The following is a 19,118-nucleotide window of genomic DNA, read 5'->3' as shown; positions in this document are numbered from 1 at the left end:
TTTTGAGACATTCAGATCTAGTTTCATATTACTGCACCAAGAGATGAAATTGTACAAAACAGAACCATATTCCTGATCTGAATGTGAAAGCAAGGAGAGCAACACCATATCATCTGCATATTTTACCAAGTAACTATTATCTTGCAAACTCTGACAGTCATTTGTATATAATATAAACAAAATAGGAGAGAGCACACACCCTTGTGGGGTCCCAGAGGAGATATTTACAACATCTGATAACACCTCACTAATCCTAACCCTTTGTTGTATGTCTGATAAAAAGTTCATAATCCATAAAACTAATCCATGATTAAAATTAAACTGACTGATAAGTTTTTGCCCCAACGTTACAGGTTGCAAAAGATTAAATCCAGATGAAAAATCTACAAACAAAACCACGCAAAAGCTCCGCTGTTTTCCAGATGACGACTAAGAGTATTTATCAAGAACAGTTTTGCATCATCTACGCCTCTTCCAGCACGATATGCAAACTGCAGCGGATCTAAAAGTGGTCCAGCAACTGTCATTATATACCTCTTGATCTCTTTTTCAAAAATCTTCATAACTAAGGAGGTCAAGGCGATTGGACGGTAATCTTTCAAGGAACTTGGTTTAGTTTTTTTTAGGTATCTGTACAATAATTTAACTTTTACACAAATCAGGTGCCAACCCTTGATCTAGTAATGACGATTGAAAAAGTAACTGGAGAACTTCACTGAGCTGGTCAGCGCAGTATTTCAGTGTTCTACTACATATCCCATCTGGACCTGGGGCCTTGTTAAGCGGTGTGGCCTTCGGCTGTCTTGATATATTAGATTAATTAATTTTTAAATTATTAGAAATACTCAAGGTCTTTTTAAAAATGGTTACCTCATCAATGACCGAGGATGTATCCAAACGAGAAAAAAAGTAATTAAACTCATTAGATAGAATTAAATCATTGTCAATGTTTCCACTTGGAATGTGGATCTTTGGCACTAATGTACTCACTGCAGCCATACTCTTAATTCCTTTCCAGGCAGCTTTAAGATTACCTTGCATGAACACATCCTCAATCTTATTTTATAATTATTTTTAGCGATTTTTATTGCTCTTTTTACTTCCCTATTTATCTGTTTTTTCTCCTCATTGGTCCCCACAAAAAATATTCTTTTCTTCTTGTTCAATATGCATTTTAACTCCTTCGTGATCAAAGGATTATTATTAGGATACAGAGTTATCTTTTTCGTAGGTATAACAGAATCAACACAGAAAGTGATATATTTAGAAATGGTAACCACCTGATCGTTCAAATCAGAAGATGTATTCAAAAACATATTCCAATCGGTGCAATCTAAACACCCCTTCAAAACTTCAATAGTAGAAGGTGTCCATTCTTTCACGTCGTATTTCTTTCTTCACTTGCTTCACAATGGGAATGTATCCAGAAGTCAGTAAAATTATATTGTGATCAGCTGAACCAAGAGAAGGTAAAGACAGAGACCGATACGCTCCCGGGATGGGACTGTAACATCTATCCAAGACTTTATCACCGCGAGTAGCGCAGGTAACAAACATATTGATGATAGCGTTTTAGATATTTGTCCATAATACAATTGTTAAGATCCCCTAAAACAAATTTGGAAGCATCTGGGGATAAATTATCAAGTTTCTCTAGGGTATTTTCAACAGTCTCAAAAGCCACATCAAAGTTGGCGCGTGGGTGAGTATATACCACAATAAAAACAGCTGAGGGAACTCACGAGGGAGGTAAAAAGGACGTACAGATATTGCAATGAGTTCGATATCTGAATTACAAATCTTAAAACTCACCATTGCTGTTTTACACCAGCTTTCCTTAATATAAACACACACACCTCCTCCTCGACTTTTGCCTGTTGTATGTTTGTCTCTATCAAGTCGAATAGGTGTTCCAAAACCTTCAATCTTTAAAGTACTATTGTCAACTGAATCATCCAGCCAAGATTCGGTGAATACCATCATGTGACCGTTTCTGTATTCGTGCATAAAACTCACATTGGCTTGTAGTTCATTAAGTTTATAGCGAAGCGAGCGTACATTGCTTGGGAGTACTCCAGGCAACGGATGAATCTTTGAGCTCTCTTTAGTCTGCGTCAAACTCCACCTCGCTTCCCGCGTTTCCTCCTAGTTTTCCTTTTCGATTCCTGAGTGTTTGCAAAAGACTGGAGAATTTTTTCGGAAACCGCCCAGGCAGGGTCGACAAAGCCAGCATTAAAAAACACAGACCTATCAGGAACTCCCTGGTCAACAGTAGCACGCTCTCCACAGAAACTCCGCCATTCACCAAGATGGTCGCATTTCCCCAGTTGATCAGCAGTAACATAAGGAGCACCAACTTCCACAGACTTATCATTTTCTTAGAAAGTGATAAGAATGAATTTAGAACAATAAAAAATATTTAAAACAAGACAGAAAACAACGTACACAATTGAGGCACACACGCAGCTCAGCAAGTCGCTGCAAGAACAGCGCCCGGAAGTCTGTTTTTCTCTGTAGTGCATTTCATCGTTGTTGCTGATGAGACCTACCACCGTTGTGTCATCCGCAAACTTGATGTGGTTGGAGCTGAAATTAGCAGTGCAGTCGTGGGTCAGCTGCATGAAGAGCAGCAGGCTGAGCACATAGCCTTGTGGGGCACCTGTGCTCAGTGTGAAGTGCTCACGGGGTTGTGGCTGACTGAGGTCTTCCAGTTAGAATGTCCAGGATCCAGTTACAGAGGGAGGTATTTAGGCCCAGCAGGTTTTGTTTATTAATGAGCTGTTGTGGAATTATTGTGTTGAATGCTGAGTCGAAGTCGATGAACAGCATTCTAACATAGGAGTCTTTATTCTCTAGGTGGGTAACACCCAGGTGGAGGGTGGAGGAAATTGCACTGGAACAGATCGAGTGTGTTGGGGAGGTTGGTTTTAATGTTGTGCATGACTAACCTCTCAAAGAACTTCATCATGATTGGAGTCAGTGCTATGGGACGATAGTCGTTTAGACAGGACACAGGTGATTTCCTTGGTATCAGTATGATTGCTGTGGATTTGAGACATGTGGGGACGACTGCCTGGCTCAATGGGGTTGTTGAGGATATCTGTTAGGACATCTGTCAGCTTTGCAGCACAGTCTCTCAGTACAAGGCCATGTATGTCATCAGGACCTGCAGCCTTGGGTCTTCTTTACATCAGCTGGAGACAGACGGAGCACCTGGTTGTTGGGAGATATGGGCAGTTTTTGTGCAGGTGTGTCATTCTGCATGTAAAATTGTGAATAAAAGTGGTTGAGTGCATCCGGGAGGGATGTGCCGTTATCACAGGCCTGTGGCGGGGACTTGTAGTCAGTGATGGTCTGAATGGTTTGCCACAGGCTCAGTGTGTCTCTGCTGTCTGTGTAGTTATTGTTGATATAAACTGTATATACAGTATGACTGATGAATTTTTACCGGCGGTATGCAACTGAACTGAATCAATACTGAACTGACTTTAACTGTAGAATGACACTATTGGCTTGTTAGCTGTTACTTACTGCAGAATGTGAATTTGACACTACATGGATAAAAGAGACCAAAGGCTTGAAAGGAGAGTAAGAGAGCTGGCAGAGGGCCAGAGAAAGAAGTCTGCATACATGGTGGAGGAGCTGCATTACTGTAAAAGTAGAAAATACAACTCAAGTTTCAAATTTAATTCAGGCAACAATTATAGAACATGTAATCATTCATATCTTGTCCTTTAGAGAGGCTGGACAAAGGTCCATTCTGAGTCAGAGTACTGTGACATCTATTGCCAGGCTTTTTTTTTTCAAAATAACAAAAGGTAAGTCATGATGTTTCTGTATATGTAAATGCAGATGTTTCATCAGTCCTATTTTTGTGTTTGTCTTAATGTCAATTTTGATATTCTTTGGTCAGATTTGTTATTGTAAGGCAGTGTTATACCATAAAGTTCCATGCTACTGGAATAACTTGCTCTATTAGTTTGCTTTCATAGAGAATAATGCACTTGTAATGTACTGGGGCACCAGCCAATGGGGGGGGGGGGACCAAGTGATTAAGATAATGACTACTAGACCTTTAAAATATTTTTTATGTATTGTGTGTGTGTGTGTTTGTGTGTATATATATATATATATATATATATATATATATATATATATATATATATATATATATAATTTTGCTGGAAGAGATGCAGCTACATACAAAATAAAAAGTTAATGATAATATATATACGGGAGGAGAAAATGACTTTTATTAACAGAGAATAAAACTAAACAGGGAAATAATAATGTCCTCGTCGTGCTACGGGGATCGTGTGGGTCGGGCAGTGTTTATGGAGGAAGGGTCCAGGTAATGGGTGGAGTCCGGCAGCCGCACACACTCCCCTCTGCGGGTCTGGGGCGCAAGGGGTGGCGGCTTCTTCTAGCAGCTTCATCCCTCTCACTGGCCGCAGTGTTTGATGGGGATAGACGGCCTGGCATCCTGACCTGATGGCTGTGTGAACGGGTGCGGTTCTCATCTGGACCACGGGTCCAGCAGCTCATGTCTCTGGTGGCAACCTTCCTGGAGCTACTAGGACACCAGTGTGCATACACGGGGAAGAGACCTGTTTCTCGAGGAGAGGCGTGTGATCAGTGGTAGTGTTCTGAGTGCGGCGTGTCCATCCGTGGGGTGCTGTTCAGTCACAGGCTCTCCCTGGAGGAACAATGGAGAATAGCGTTAGCATCCAGTCTCCTGGAGTGATCACTCACTTGTGTGTCGGTGGCGCTTGATTGTCAGCGGCCGTGACCAATCAGCCTGTGACGAGGTTTCCAGGTGTTCCTCGTGTGTTTCCAGGGCGACGCTGATGATGGTCCTGATGATCAGGAAATGTGTCACAATATATACACACATAAAGAATTGCCATTTGGTCAGATCACAGTGTATTTTCCCCTTTCCCCCAGTCAGAGTCAAACCCACTAATTTATAAAATCTACAATGGATATGCATCATCAGTTTAACGGTTGTGCACAATATCATGACACATAGCCAGGCCATTTTTGTCACAGTTTGAAATAGTCCAAAAAGTGAAAGCTGGTTAATGATTTATTGAAATAAAGAGAATAAATGCAACACATGCTGCTTGCTGATCACAGGCCGTCTTGGTGAACACAGAACAGGAAAACAGGGCCAATTTAGATGAAACTTTGTGGTGGGGTGACCCTCGGAGGAGGACGACTGGCGAGAAAGAGCGTCAGGCTTAATGATATTTGACCTGGGACAGTAAGAGATAATGAAATTGAAACAGCCGGAAGAAAAAGAGCCCAGCGAGCCTGTCTAGAGTTAAGCCTCTCGGCGGAGCGGATATACTCTAGATTTCAGTGATCAGTCCAGACAATAAACGGACTGGAGGATCCCTCTAGCCAATGGTGCCACTCCTCCAGGGCCAGTCGAATGGATAGAAGTTCCCGGTTACCCACATCATAATTACGTTCGGCAGACAAGAGTCGATGCGAGTAGTGGGTGAACCTTCTGATAAAGAGCAGAGCGTTGTGAGAGAACCACTCCCACCCCGACGTTAGACGCATCTACCTCGACGATAAACTGATTCTTAGGATCAGGTGAAATCAGAATGGGAGCGGATGTGAACAATCTCTTAAGACGCTCAAATGCATATTGAGCGGCCTATGACCAGGTAAAATGAGACTTTACGGATGTGAGCGCAGTCAAAGGGGCAGCAACCTTACTGAATTTTTTTATAAACCGACGATAAAAGTTCGCAAACCCCAAAAAACGCTAAAGCACCGAGCAAGAATCAGGAGCAGGCCAGTCAGTGACCGCCTTAACCTTTTGCGGGCTCCATGCTTATGCCCTCCACAGACATGACCAAACCAAGGAAAGTAACTGACTTGACATGGAAAGCTAATTTCTCGGCTTTAACATAGAGGCGATTCTCAAATAACCACTGTAATACGCGATGCACATGTTGGGTGTGTACCTGGAGAGATGGGGAGAAAATGGGGATATCATCCAGGTACAGAAAGAAGAAAATGTTGAGCATGTCTCTCAATTCATCATTTACAAGTGCTTGAAAAACAGCTGGGGTGTTTACCAGCCCGAATGGTAAAACCAGATATTCAAAGTGCCCCAACAGAGTATTAAACACCGTCTTCCATTCTTCCCACTCCTTAATGCGCACTAAGTGATATGCATTACGGAGATCTAACTTTGTGAAAATCCTTGCCCCCTTCAGGATCTCGAAGGCTGATGACATCAGTGGTAAAGGGTACCGGTTCTCAATGGTGATGTCATTCGGCCCACCAATTGAACAAAACAGCTGTTAGTTTCGAATGGTGTGTGTAATGTAGAGAACTGTTTAGAGTTTTGCTAAAAGTTTGTTTTACAATATCACACAGAGTTTAAAGCATGTAATGTGCTTATAGTTTTGCAGACTTGGTCTAAAGATGTGGTAAATGAGTGAATGGTTAAACTAAGTGAGCCTCAAGTATCACTTTTAGTTTCTAAGTGATTGTAAAAAACTGTAAGAACGTTATGCTTACTGATAGTCTGTTTCGCATGGTAGTCGTGTTTATTACATTGAGAATCAAGGTATTTGCTTAGATGCCATGGAAATTATTTAATAATACATATCTTTTTCCATGGATTTAAGCTGAAAAATGCCAAAATGAAGTATGAAATGTGAGAGTGTTCAGGCTTTGCAGGGACACAGTGACTGTTTAACGTGGTTTAAAGCCTCTAGCAGGACAGCATGACTCAAGACATGCGAGAGACTGCAGAGAGGAATGAACACTTTTCTGTTTCTAGCTGCTGGTTTTTCAGATATTCTGTGAGGTCCTGGATGAGTCTGTGATGGGCTTCATATATATGACTGACAGCATGTGGTGGGGGTGTGTCTATGCAAATGAGATGCAGCAGTGTCAGAAGATGTGCAAATGATGTAGGTGTGGCTATGCAAATGAGCTGCAGTGAGCGGTAGACAGTCAGTGGGTCATCTCTCTCTCTCTCTCTCTCTCTCTGCACACACTGGCCGTTTACTCTCCATCAGTAACAATGGCAGCACACTCTGAAGTAAACAGCGATTCTGAGGTATGTCTGCACACTTATTTGAATCTGTGGATGTTGACTTGGCATTTGCACAATGCAGTTCCAGAGACAGAGACGAGACTGAATAGCAGGAGCTGGTTTCTGACTGCAGCTACAGAAGTCTGCAGATGTTTTAGTCAAGCTCGGAGGATGTTTTGTTTTGATTTCATCAGATGTGGATGTGATAAAGAGATTCTAGTCTGATTAAGACACTGATCCACTTTTTTTTAAAATTCATAATTATTTGTGTTTTTTTTTAAGTAATGATCAGCTGATAAGAATACATAGAATATTTTAAGTATGTATATAAGAAATAAATTAAGAAGTTGATACTTCTGTTAATTGGTGGAGTAGAAAGTTATCTGATATCATTTCTATAATCTCATTATAGCAAAATACTTATGGCTTTTCAGAATAATTTGTATTATTATTATTATTATTATTATTATTATTATTATTATCAGCTTGCAAGTATATTTGTCACTTTGATATTTGCTCTCGTTTATGTTGTGTATCATTTACGGCTGCCCTCTAATAGGTGCCGGTGCGCTCACTTGCTCTTAAAATACTCGATTTTTGGTCATACTGATAAAAGTAAAAGATCTTTTAAATCTGTAAAGACTCTGTGTTTTTTTGTGCACACTCACAATAACAAAATTGCGCTTTTGTAAAATAATGAAAAACACTGGATGTGCTTTATGCCGCCTCGGTCTCTGTCAAATTGAGTGCAAAACTCTGTTTATATCTTTGCTTTACAGACATGAAAGATATATCTATAGAGAGTTAAATGTCAAATGAACCATTTCAAGTGGACAACCAATATTCTCAGTGTAATCCATGAGAAACATGCCCACAGGCGCAGCACTACTGCGGAGATGATCTCTTTAACTGAGAACAAAGAAAGCACTTGTCTATCAGTGAATTATAAAAATGTAAATGCATCCTCCTTACTGTTTTTCCCTGACACGTTCATAAAAATTACTTCTGCTGGTGCACTGTGGCAATGCTTATTAGCCAATGTAGGCAATTAAAGACTCATTATAATGATTAAAATGGTTTATTAATAAACGTGTGATTAGTCAACTAATGCTTAAAATGAAAGACTAATAGTTGACCAGAAAATTCCTTAGTCGAGGGCAGCCCTAGTATCATCTTGATATTAGTGCACATGTGCTGGACTTTCACTGGAGTCTGAACCACCAGCTCTGACCTCTTTGGCACACTCACACACACACACACTCTCACACACACACTCTCACACACACACTCTCACACACACACTCTCACACACACTCTCACACACACACACACACACACACACACACACTCACACACACACACACACACACACACACACACACACTCTCACACACACACACACACAAAGAACTGCTGATGTACACAACAGCTCTATTGACACACACTCAGCTGCTATCACACACACACTCACACCTACAGCTCTCTGCAAACACACAGTCGGTCAGCAGCACATCTCTTCAGTGACACCCATCTTCTCTGAGGTTTGACTCAGCAGAGACTAATTGATTGCTCAGGTGGATCTTACACTAATTGACATTTAGGAAACATTCTTTATGAGGTCAACTGCGTATAACTACAAGATAGTATTTTATCATTCAGAACCTTGCAGACAGCATCCTGAGCGAACAGTAAAAGTGAGATGAGAGTATTGTGATGGACGGCACGCTGCAGATGTGTGGTTGTTTGTGTCTGTCTAACATCCTATCTTCAGTCCTTCAGATGTGATGGGAGCATTCTAGTATGGGATAGCTTTATTTATAAACAATTATTTAACTCACATTTTAATGAGACTGATTAATATAAATGTGATTCTTTTCATCACATAAATGATGAGTATTGCCCTAGTGAATGATTTCAGCTGTGGTTTGTCTTTGGGCTGCTTGAATAGTGCTCTTGTGATTGAGAGGGTTAGTGTGTGACTTCTGGTCTGAGATCAGCTCTCTTCACTCACAGCGCTGAAGTCTTCACGCGTGGCTGAGCAGGTCTGAGCACAGGAACCTGACAGACAAGCGCTCTGATGACCTGCTTTCTCTTCACTATTTGTTCTGTGTGTATGTTCTGCACCTCTGATTTCCTGATACTTGATCTCATTGTAACCTTGTTCAACAGTACAGCACTATAGTCGTGACCAGAAAGGTTTCGGATCCTGGCTTGCCTGTCTGAAGGATATTAGATCTGTGGTATCTTTACATTTTTATGAGAACTGAGGAACTGATGAAGTCTGAAGATCTTGTTTTTGGGCCTCAAGTTTCTAAAGGCATTATTATTATTAAACTTGCTAATGTGTTGCACTGTATTAATCCAGACATGGGTCATATTCGATTATTCACCTAAATTTGACAAACAAATATGTTTTTTTAAAGATTTTGAGAGGGCCAGTTTTGCATTTTTTCCGTCTTAAATTGATTTTTGCAACTCTTTATAAATAGGAATAAATCAATATTTCTTTGCTGGACTTTTGACCCATATGATCATATGAGTCCCGTGATCTGTTGCTCATTTCCTTCAAATACCTGTTCAGTTAAGCTGGATCTTGTTCATGCAGATAGTTTAAGGAAGAGTCGCAATAATGTAGTAATAAAAGTGAGTGTGTTCATGCCCTTTTCTTAAAATGACGCTGTTTGCCTCCTTAAATTCCACACTGTAAAAAGAGAAAGTGATGTGACATACAGCCAGATATGGTGACCCATTCTCAGAACTGGTGCTCTCCATTTAACCCATCACTCCCATCACACACGCACGCGCACACACACACACACACACACACACAACCAGAGCAGTGTTCATTATTTATGTTGCGGCACCCGGGGAGCAGTTGGGGTTCAGTGTCTTGTTCAAGGGCTCCTCAGTCGTGGTATTGTCGGCCCGAGACTCGAACCCACAACCCTAGGGTTAGAGTCAAACTCTCTAACCATTAAGCCATGACTTCTCTAGTTCTAGTTAGCTGTAGCACCATGTAAAACTAGACGACTAGTAAATACAACACTTCTAAACTGTCCTTGTACTCTTCTTAGGATCTCTTCAACCAGAAGTACAAATATTGACTTTTTTCAACATTATGATAGTGAAAATGTCCAATCTTTGTATTCAAACTCATATCTGGCTGACCATATTCTGTGTGCATCTGTCTCGACAAGATTTCACTGTAGATGTTACAGAGAATGTGTTATCCTTATTTGATTCAGTGAAAGAAAAACTTAAGAATACTACAAACATCTAAACTGCAAAATTAGAGAATTCTTTCCTGACATTTATTTTAAAGACATCTATTTTAAATAAATGTGTGTGAACTGCATGTAATATGCATTTAAAGGGCATTTTCTGTTTTAAAGCATAATGCAAAGTGAGTTGACTTCTACTAAATCAGATCTGTCTTGAGTTAATCTTTTGTTTCTTAGACCTAGAAATGAGTTCTTAAGGGGGGAGAGATATCTGGGACATGCTCTGAAATCATTTAATCTTTCTCAGCTCTGATTGAGATCTGTTAAGACTTTAATACCGAGTCTAATCACACTTGACCTCACGCACCACATCTCCAGCATGAGCTGCAAGCAGAGCAGAGAAGGAATTATAGGAATAACTCACTAACATCGTAGAAATAATTCATTTAGTCATTCACATTTTAAGATCTGCTGTGTAAAGTCCGATCTAAATGAATCCAAAGGCCAAACAAACCAACTTGAGCATGAGTATGTGAATGTCAATTTAAAACAAAACTGTTTATGGTGAACCATTCCTTAAAAATAAGACACTTGGTGGCAAACCACTCATTGAGGAATTCACAGCTCATTACTGACATTCTTCCCATCATGCACTGTGACGCTAAAAGAGCTGCATTGATCTGCAGAGGTCTACAAACTGAGCGGTTCCCCTAACATCCACTGTCCTTGATTCAGTTCAAGTTGTATAGCACTTTTTACAATACGAATCATTGCAAAGCAACTTTACAGAAAATTCAGTTTCTACAATATTTAGTAGAAGCTTATCAGTGGTGACTGTAAGTTTATGTGCATATGGCATAAATGTTCAGAAAAGTTAATACAAGACGTAGTCAGCCACACAATGAACATTATTAACATCAATTATTATATGATGCAGTCACACTTGTAGCAATATTTGTTAGTTCTCTATGTTGCTTCAAGGTTAGTGTGACGAGTGGGGGGGGGGGGGGGTGTCGAGCAGGTGTCGCTCATCTCCAATCACTCCACAGCCCTCGGCCCCGCTCCACTCGTCACAGTTAGCATCATCTGGGGTCCTCTGAGAGGTCAGTGTCATACCCAAGCTAAAGAATAATAATGTGCATTTGATCAGATGCAACTATACACACAGTTAAAAAGAAACATTATTCGAATGCTTGGCGAAAGAGATGTGTTTTTAATCTAGATTTAAACAGAGAGAGTGTCTCTGAACCCTGAACATTATCAGGAAGGCTATTCCAGAGTTTGGGAGCCAAATGTGAGAAAGCTCTACCTCCTTTAGTGGACTTTGCTATCCTAGGAACGACCAAAAGTCCAGCGTTTTGTGACCTTAGGGTGCGTGATGGGTTGTAACGTGGTAGAAGGCTAGTTAGGTACGCAGGAGCTAAACCATTTAGGGCCTTATAGGTAAGTAATGATAATTTGTAACTGATGCGGAACTTAATAGGTAGCCAGTGCAGAGACTGTAAAATTGGGGTAATATGATCATATTTTCTTGACCTCGTAAGGACTCTAGTTGCTGCATTTTGGACGACCTGTAGCTTGTTTATTGAAGAAGCAGGACAACCACCTAGAAGTGCATTACAATAGTCCAGTCTAGAGGTCATGAATGCATGAACTAGCTTTTCTGCATCAGAAACAGATAACATGTTTCGTAGCTTGGCAATGTTTCTAAGATGGAAGAATGCAGCTTTTGTAACATTGGAAATATGATTTTCAAAAGACAAATTGCTGTCTAATATAACACCCAGATTTCTGACTGTAGAGAAAGTAACAGTACATCCATCTAGTTGCAGATTGTAATCTACAAGATTCTGTGTAGTGTTTTTTGGTCCAATAATTAATATCTCCGTCTTATCTGAATTTAATTGGAGGAAATTATTGGTCATCCAATCTTTTACATTTTTAACACACTCTGTTAGCTTAGATAATTGGGAAGTTTCATCTGGTCTCGTTGAGATATATAGCTGAGTATCATCAGCATAACAGTGGAAGCTAATTCCGTATTTTCTAATAATATTACCAAGGGGCAACATGTATATTGAAAATAGTATGAGTATGTCATGATCTATGGTGTCGAACGCAGCACTAAGATCAAGTAAAACTCTAAACGCTGAGGATGTGATGTGGTGGTATCAGGGGTCTGGTCCAGTGCTTTGGGCTGTGCTGGAGCCGGCTGCTGATTGGGGCCCTGGGGCCGTGGGCAGCTCGTCGCACTGAAGGACGAAGCGTCCCTGGATATCGTGCTATAAAAGCCCGAGCTGGCCCTGAGCGGGGAAAGGGAATGAGGAGCTGGCTTTGACAAGGCAAGAAGTTTATATTGCTTCATCCTCACAGAGGTGTTTCAGGTGAGAATCGGCCTGTGTGCTGGGATGAATGTGGAATATATGCGGCAGAGATTATTGTTCCTCATTTATATATATTTTTTATACTGGAAATGCATTTTATTTGGCCTAGCTTATTCTGAAAATAAAGAGAAATGTGCGTCCTTAAGAAGTCTTTTATAATGAGGTGTTAATTGGCACCACAGCTAGAAGAGTTGAGTGGTTTACGGTCGATGAGCAACATCACAGCTTCCTTTATTATTACCGAATTTAGCTGATGTGCTCTCCGTGTGTATGTGTGTGGATATTTTTTATTTCAGAATCAAGTAAATCAAATGGTTTCTGCTTATCAATTAACATATAACAATAAAAACACATATCAAATGAGTTGTAGTAGCGTTTATTTGTAGCTGTGTGTTCTGGAGGCTGTGCTTGAGCAGTAACACCCATGATGATGGAGATTTAACATCCATCTCTGCAGAACTCACGGGTGTAAAGCAGGTCACCACCAGCTCATCGCTGAAACTCTTAATTAGTGCTGCTGCTCAAGTCACGTGTCACTATTGATATTGTTTTAGCTCTGTCATCATGAATCATTAGCTGTATCAATGGTAACTTATGACCTTCTTTATCCAATGCTGGGTTTATGATCTCTAGTCCCGTCTCTTCATAAGAAGAAGTAACACAGCCTGCAATATTCTAATGTGGTAAAAAAAGTAAAAATCTATTTAGTTTTTACTATAAATCTGTAAACACTGACGCTGGCATTAGACATTGGACAGGCTGTTGCTTTATTACTTTATACTGACGTGGAACATTTGGTCAGATATGTGTTGGCAAAGTTGTTCAAGCACCAACGAAACTGACAGTCTGGTATCATGCAGGGGTTTTTACGCAGTGTATATCTACTTTAGATATATAAGCATGTTGAAATATCTCCAGCGTTCTAGTGTAGCTAATGGTCCTGAGAGTAATTCCAGTGAGCACCAGCATCTTCTGCTTTTATGTCTGTTGGCTGCATCAAGATCTCTTGCTTTAATTCATTGCATTTATTCAATCATTACATCTTTTTCTTTTTCTGTCATCCTCTCGCCGTGCTTTCCACCAAATGTTCCCCCCACCCCTGAAACGCGCCTGCGCTCCGGTTGGAGATGGCAGAGTGTACAGTAGCCCCAGTGGTCATGGAGGACAGTGACCTGGAGGCCGGTGAGCAGATCTCTACTCCAGCGTCACCTGAGCCCAGGCTGCATGAGGTGGACAAGGTACTGATGCTACTCCCTGCCTCTGACCTCTGACCTCTGACCTCTCAGGACGCTGTCCAACTGATTGCCCCTTGGATATAGAACCTAATTCTGCAAGCTGGCATATTTTCTTAGTTCATTTGTTAAAGTCAATTCACAATCGACCTTGAGTTCTGTAGTACCAGTTAACACTGTATTTATCCCAACACAGCCAGTAGAATCTTCAGCCTCCACATTCCAATTAAAGACTCCTCAAAGTGTGTGATAGCGGCATTTCAGGAGAAGAAGAATCCCCCACAATCCACTGCACACTCGGAAACACACCATTCCACCCACTCTTCAAGCTCTGTCTCACATTGTTTTCTTGTTATTAAATATCTTGTTGCATTCAGAAATCCATTTCACTACTTATGTCAGATGGGTTGATAAAGCGATTTCATGTTGACTTTAAAATGTTCTTTATCTGCTTATTTCATATCTGATGTGGCCTTGAAGTGTTCAATGACACAAATCAGTTTGGCAGAAGGTAAAACACAGATCAGTTCAGTGAGAACTGGACTATCCAGCCTTTGGGAGCTCCAGCATCGCCTCGACCCTTCAGAGGACAAGCAGTTTGGAGAAACTCATCTCATGCTGTACAAGAGAGGGTCACATTCCCCAACTATTGGTTCTGTTCTTTAGGACACAGGAGCTGCTCATGCTGTCTAATTATTGCATCCTGTACACATGAAGTTAGCTTGTCAGAAGCTCAAGAACTCTTTCCTTGCCAAACACAGAATTTTCTGTGTTTCTGTGTTTTCACTGTTATACACGAGGGGGCGCCATTGTATTCTGTGTCTGGTGTCTCTTGTCCCGTGTGGACACTTACAGCGGTCATGTAGACGTGTGCTGTCCAGTGTCATCTTCCTCAGGAACACTCTTTTTACTACTAATGTGCTTTTCTTGGAGTCATAAAGCTGTGTCAAACTTTTACTATGATGGTAACTTTAATTTTTGGCAAAATGTTACACTAAAGGGGACTTAATGGGCTGCTAGTAGATATTAGCTATTTACCACGGTAATCTTTAGTAAGGACATGCACACTGTTTTGTATCTAACCACTAAATGGTCTGTTCTCTTTTTGCTTCTTTCCTCCATGACCTTAACTGTAAACCCCTTTCACACCCGCCCATGTGTTCTGTCCTGACCCTCCTGACCTCAGCACTTCCCGAAGGAAGACTCGGAGCACATCACGGGACACCCCCCGCTGGCTGACCATGGTCCCCATAGGGCCGATAGTGAGGGCGAGGGTCACAGCAGACCCCACACACCGGGGACACCGGCGGCGGCCCCCAGGGGCCCCGCAGACACAGAGCACCAGTCCAGAGACATGAGCCTGCTGTCTCCCATCAGCCCGTCCAGGCCTAAGAGCCCCTGGGGCCGCAGTGACCCCTATGACTCGACCGAGGTAAAGCATGCTGGGATAGCCAGGGTTTGATTCCCTCATGAGAGTCTACAAAATATCACTCTGAAGGACTAACCAAAGCACTGTATTATGTTGGAATGTACCATGGTATTCTCTGAATGCTTTAGCACCATGCTACATATCAAAGTACTGTGATATCATTAGCATCCAGCACCAGCACTATATCAGACGCTCTCAGTAGCACCCATACATGAGCTTGCGTTTCGTGTGTCACGTCCTTGTGTTTTAATGACATGTTTTCAAGTGGATCCTGTTGGTGGTCTATATCATGTTTGTGAAAGATGATAATGAAAGGGGTAGAGCTGTTTTTGAGAAACGCTCAGTGTGTGCCAGCTCCTGTTAAAGCATGATGATAAGAGACACAGCCGACATAAATAAAGACTGACATTTCTCTATACTGAATCAGTGCTGAGGAAATAGCTTTCCTCTTTGCTTCTTGGGTCATCTCTCTATATTTTTTCATAAGAGTAGTTAGTATGTTATACATTTATGCATCATTACAAGGATTATATATTGTTTATTAATAATTTTGTATCTTTTCATTTTGAAATATTTTCATATATCTGCTGAGTGAGCTTTTTAATACTGTTTAACATTATTTTATTCTCTCTTGCTTGCACTTCATTTTTTCTTGCTAGGACCATGAGAAGGATTATGTGGGATTTGCGACGTTGCCAAACCAGGTTCACCGCAAATCTGTGAAGAAGGGCTTTGACTTCACTTTAATGGTAGCAGGTAAGTTCAACATCCACTGAACAAACAACATGAGAGTGTGTGTTCTCCTGTTCTGTATATCAGAGGTGTAGCTCACCCAAACATACTTTAGTGAACAGAAGCAGTCAGGGCCTTCAATCTACAGACCCTTACACATCTGTCTTACACTTCTCTAACAGATAACACAGCTATATGCATATAATTCACATATTATGCTGCACACAGGCTCTCAACGACAATGACAGCTGATCAACAATTTTCAACGGTATATTAGATTAGGGTGGGATAAATTCAGAGTAAATTTCCCTACATGGATCAGTAAAAGTAATCCATAAATACACGGGTCACTATGAACATTCACATCACTCTATAATGACGACGCGGCCACAGCAGCAGAACTGTACAGATGCTGGACATCCACACACACCACGCCACAGTATTATTAACCACCTCCATAACAATGTGCATGATTCGATACTCCTCAAATAATAAAGCACTCACCTGTCACATGTAAATAAAGTCTGTGCATCTGTCATTCCATTTCCCTTTACTCTTATAAAAATAAAAAAAAGATAAACATGGCCAAATAACTAGTGCTCGGTGCTAGCTGTTAGCGACTCATAGATGCAGTCTTTGAAATGGAGCACAAACCCGTTGTTAGTGAATTCAGTTTAAGTAGTTTATCCTTCAGTTATTCCTCTCTTGTCTGCAAAAGAGTGCATTGAAAAAGGCAGATCGGCAACATGATCCTGTTTAGAGGCGCCGGCGACAGAGTTTGGAAATTCTGTTGGACGCAGTGTTGCCAGATTGGGCTACTTTAACAATGTTACCGAAGGTTTTTTTTGTTACCGAAGGTTGTTATTTATCCCCTACAATGTGAAATTTACCACGAGAACCCAGCCAAAAATGTGTATTTATCTCCTGGAATGCAATTTTTAATGGGGGACACCTCGAAACGCGATTGGGTGGGTTTTGTTGAGAAACATGGCAACCCTAGCTTGGGAAGTGGAACATCAAAATCTGATTGAATCAGAATCAGAATCAGAATCAGAATGAGCTTTATTGCCAGGTATGTTTACACATACGAGGAATTTGTTTTCGTGACAGAAGCTCCGCAGTACAACAGAATGACAGCGACAGAACATAAAACACATAATAAAAGAATAAAAAAATACAAATAAGTAGATAATATGCAGAGCTCGTCACGGAGGCAGCCATCCTGTATCGGCGCCAGCGCACAAATCAGTCACTAAGGCTCGTTACAAATCAGATCTGACATCTTTGAACAAGAGGGAAGCACGAGCTGTAGAGCTGGTCCTGTTTTTATAGTCTATGTGCTGGCTGCAGACTTTTATTTAGGATATTTCAGTTCAACCTCAACAAAACTAATCATAGGCCATTTTGTTGACTCCTAGTGTGACAGCACAAGTCATGAGAGAACATTACTTTTGGGGTGAACTGGTGCATTAATGTCAGTGGTGATGATGATGATGATAATGATGATGAAGATGATGATGAAGATGATAGTGGAGTTTCTCTTCTTCGCAGGAGAGTCAGGTTTGGGGAAGTCCACCCTGGTCAACAGTCTGTTCCTGACAGATCTCTACACAGACAGGAATCTGCTCAATGCTGAAGGTGAGGCTCATCTCTGGCGGTTGTCCCTTCCCTTTACTGTACACTAATCTAATAATAATCACTGTGAGGCAGAGAGGATCACGCAGACGGTGGAGATCACCAAACACACGGTGGACATCGAGGAGAAGGGCGTCAGGCTGAAGCTCACTATCGTGGACACACCAGGATTCGGGGACGCTGTCAATAACACTGAATGGTACAGAGAGAGCTTGAGGGTTTCTGATCTCAGTAGATCCTCGTTACTGTAAGACCGTGATATCTCCTACTGTTTCTGATCGGTGTGTTTGTGTGTTCAGCTGGACGTCGGTGGCAGACTACATCGACCAGCAGTTTGAGCAGTACTTCAGAGACGAGAGCGGCCTGAACCGCAAGAACATCCAGGATAACCGCGTGCACTGCTGCCTGTACTTCATCTCTCCCTTCGGTCACGGGTACGAGCACCATCAGATCTGATCAGAGGCCCGTGGCTTCACCGCAGAGCTGTGGTGTTCGAACCCTGTGCTCGCTCCAGAGGGTGCATGTGTGTCCCTGTTCACATACCTGTGCACTATTCTATGCTGCTCTTCTACACAGTTGAAAAGTGTGTTAAAATGTTAAATTACAAAAAGAGAAAGTGCCCTTTAAAAGGTCCGGATGATGCACTTCACCTAAATAACAATGCACTTCTTTCATGATGCAATAATCTGATCATGCAACATCACTCGTCTTAATGTTACATACAGTGTGCACATTTCTATTTAGTCCAAATGCTGTTTATATCACGTATGTTTGTTCCACATTGTGACCACAGTGGCTTTACATGTTGTTTGTATTTGAAGAGCACAAGATCAAGAGCTTGATGTCTGTCTGAAATAGTTGTTCCAGACGCTTGACCCAGTGATGTGAGGCAGTGAATGATCTGTCTGTGCCCTCTGCTGGCCTGGGGCTGTTATCACTGTCTGATGAGGGACAATCTCTGTTCAAAATGGCTTCAGAGTGTAAAAGACTGTAAATGTCAAATTAAAATTCAATTTTAAGCAGGTTTTAACTTTAGGACAGGGCTTTATTTAGGTGATGATTAAACGTGTGTCTTGACGCAGTAGTTTTCTGTGTTGTGAGATGATTCCTGTGTGTTGGTGTCAGGTTAAGGCCTCTGGATGTGGAGTTCATGAAGGCTCTTCATGAGAAGGTCAACATTGTTCCTGTACTAGCTAAAGCTGACACACTGACCCCAACAGAGGTCAAGAGAAAGAAAACCAAGGCAAGTGCTCAAGCTGTCCAGGTCTGTCCCGTGTGTCTATCGCTGAACTGACGTCCGTCTCAAACCCTTCAGATCCGAGAGGAGATCGAACAGTACGGGATAAAGATCTACCAGTTTCCAGACTGTGATTCAGACGAGGATGAGGACTTCAAACAGCAAGACCAAGAGCTCAAGGTCAG

General features: G+C 41.4%; 1 protein-coding gene across 1 annotated transcript in view; it reads left to right on the top strand.

The window, feature by feature from the left end:
- The first annotated feature begins 7,022 nt into the window (after positions 1-7,022).
- LOC113115455 (septin-5) overlaps positions 7,023-19,118 on the top strand; it is a 21,257-nt gene continuing 9,161 nt past the window's right edge. The window contains exons 1-9 of the mRNA XM_026283033.1: positions 7,023-7,087; positions 13,803-13,906; positions 15,087-15,332; positions 15,989-16,085; positions 17,613-17,699; positions 17,772-17,895; positions 17,996-18,130; positions 18,822-18,939; positions 19,012-19,113. Coding sequence (XP_026138818.1) covers positions 13,826-13,906; positions 15,087-15,332; positions 15,989-16,085; positions 17,613-17,699; positions 17,772-17,895; positions 17,996-18,130; positions 18,822-18,939; positions 19,012-19,113 — 990 coding nt within the window. The 5' untranslated portion in view covers positions 7,023-7,087; positions 13,803-13,825. The remainder of the gene's footprint in view (positions 7,088-13,802; positions 13,907-15,086; positions 15,333-15,988; positions 16,086-17,612; positions 17,700-17,771; positions 17,896-17,995; positions 18,131-18,821; positions 18,940-19,011; positions 19,114-19,118) is intronic.

The sequence above is a fragment of the Carassius auratus genome, chromosome 15, assembly GCF_003368295.1.
Source record: "Carassius auratus strain Wakin chromosome 15, ASM336829v1, whole genome shotgun sequence".
Taxonomy (NCBI): Eukaryota; Metazoa; Chordata; class Actinopteri; order Cypriniformes; family Cyprinidae; genus Carassius; species Carassius auratus.
The sequence above is the reverse complement of the archived record's forward strand: the minus strand, read 5'-3'. Positions and strand labels throughout refer to the sequence as shown.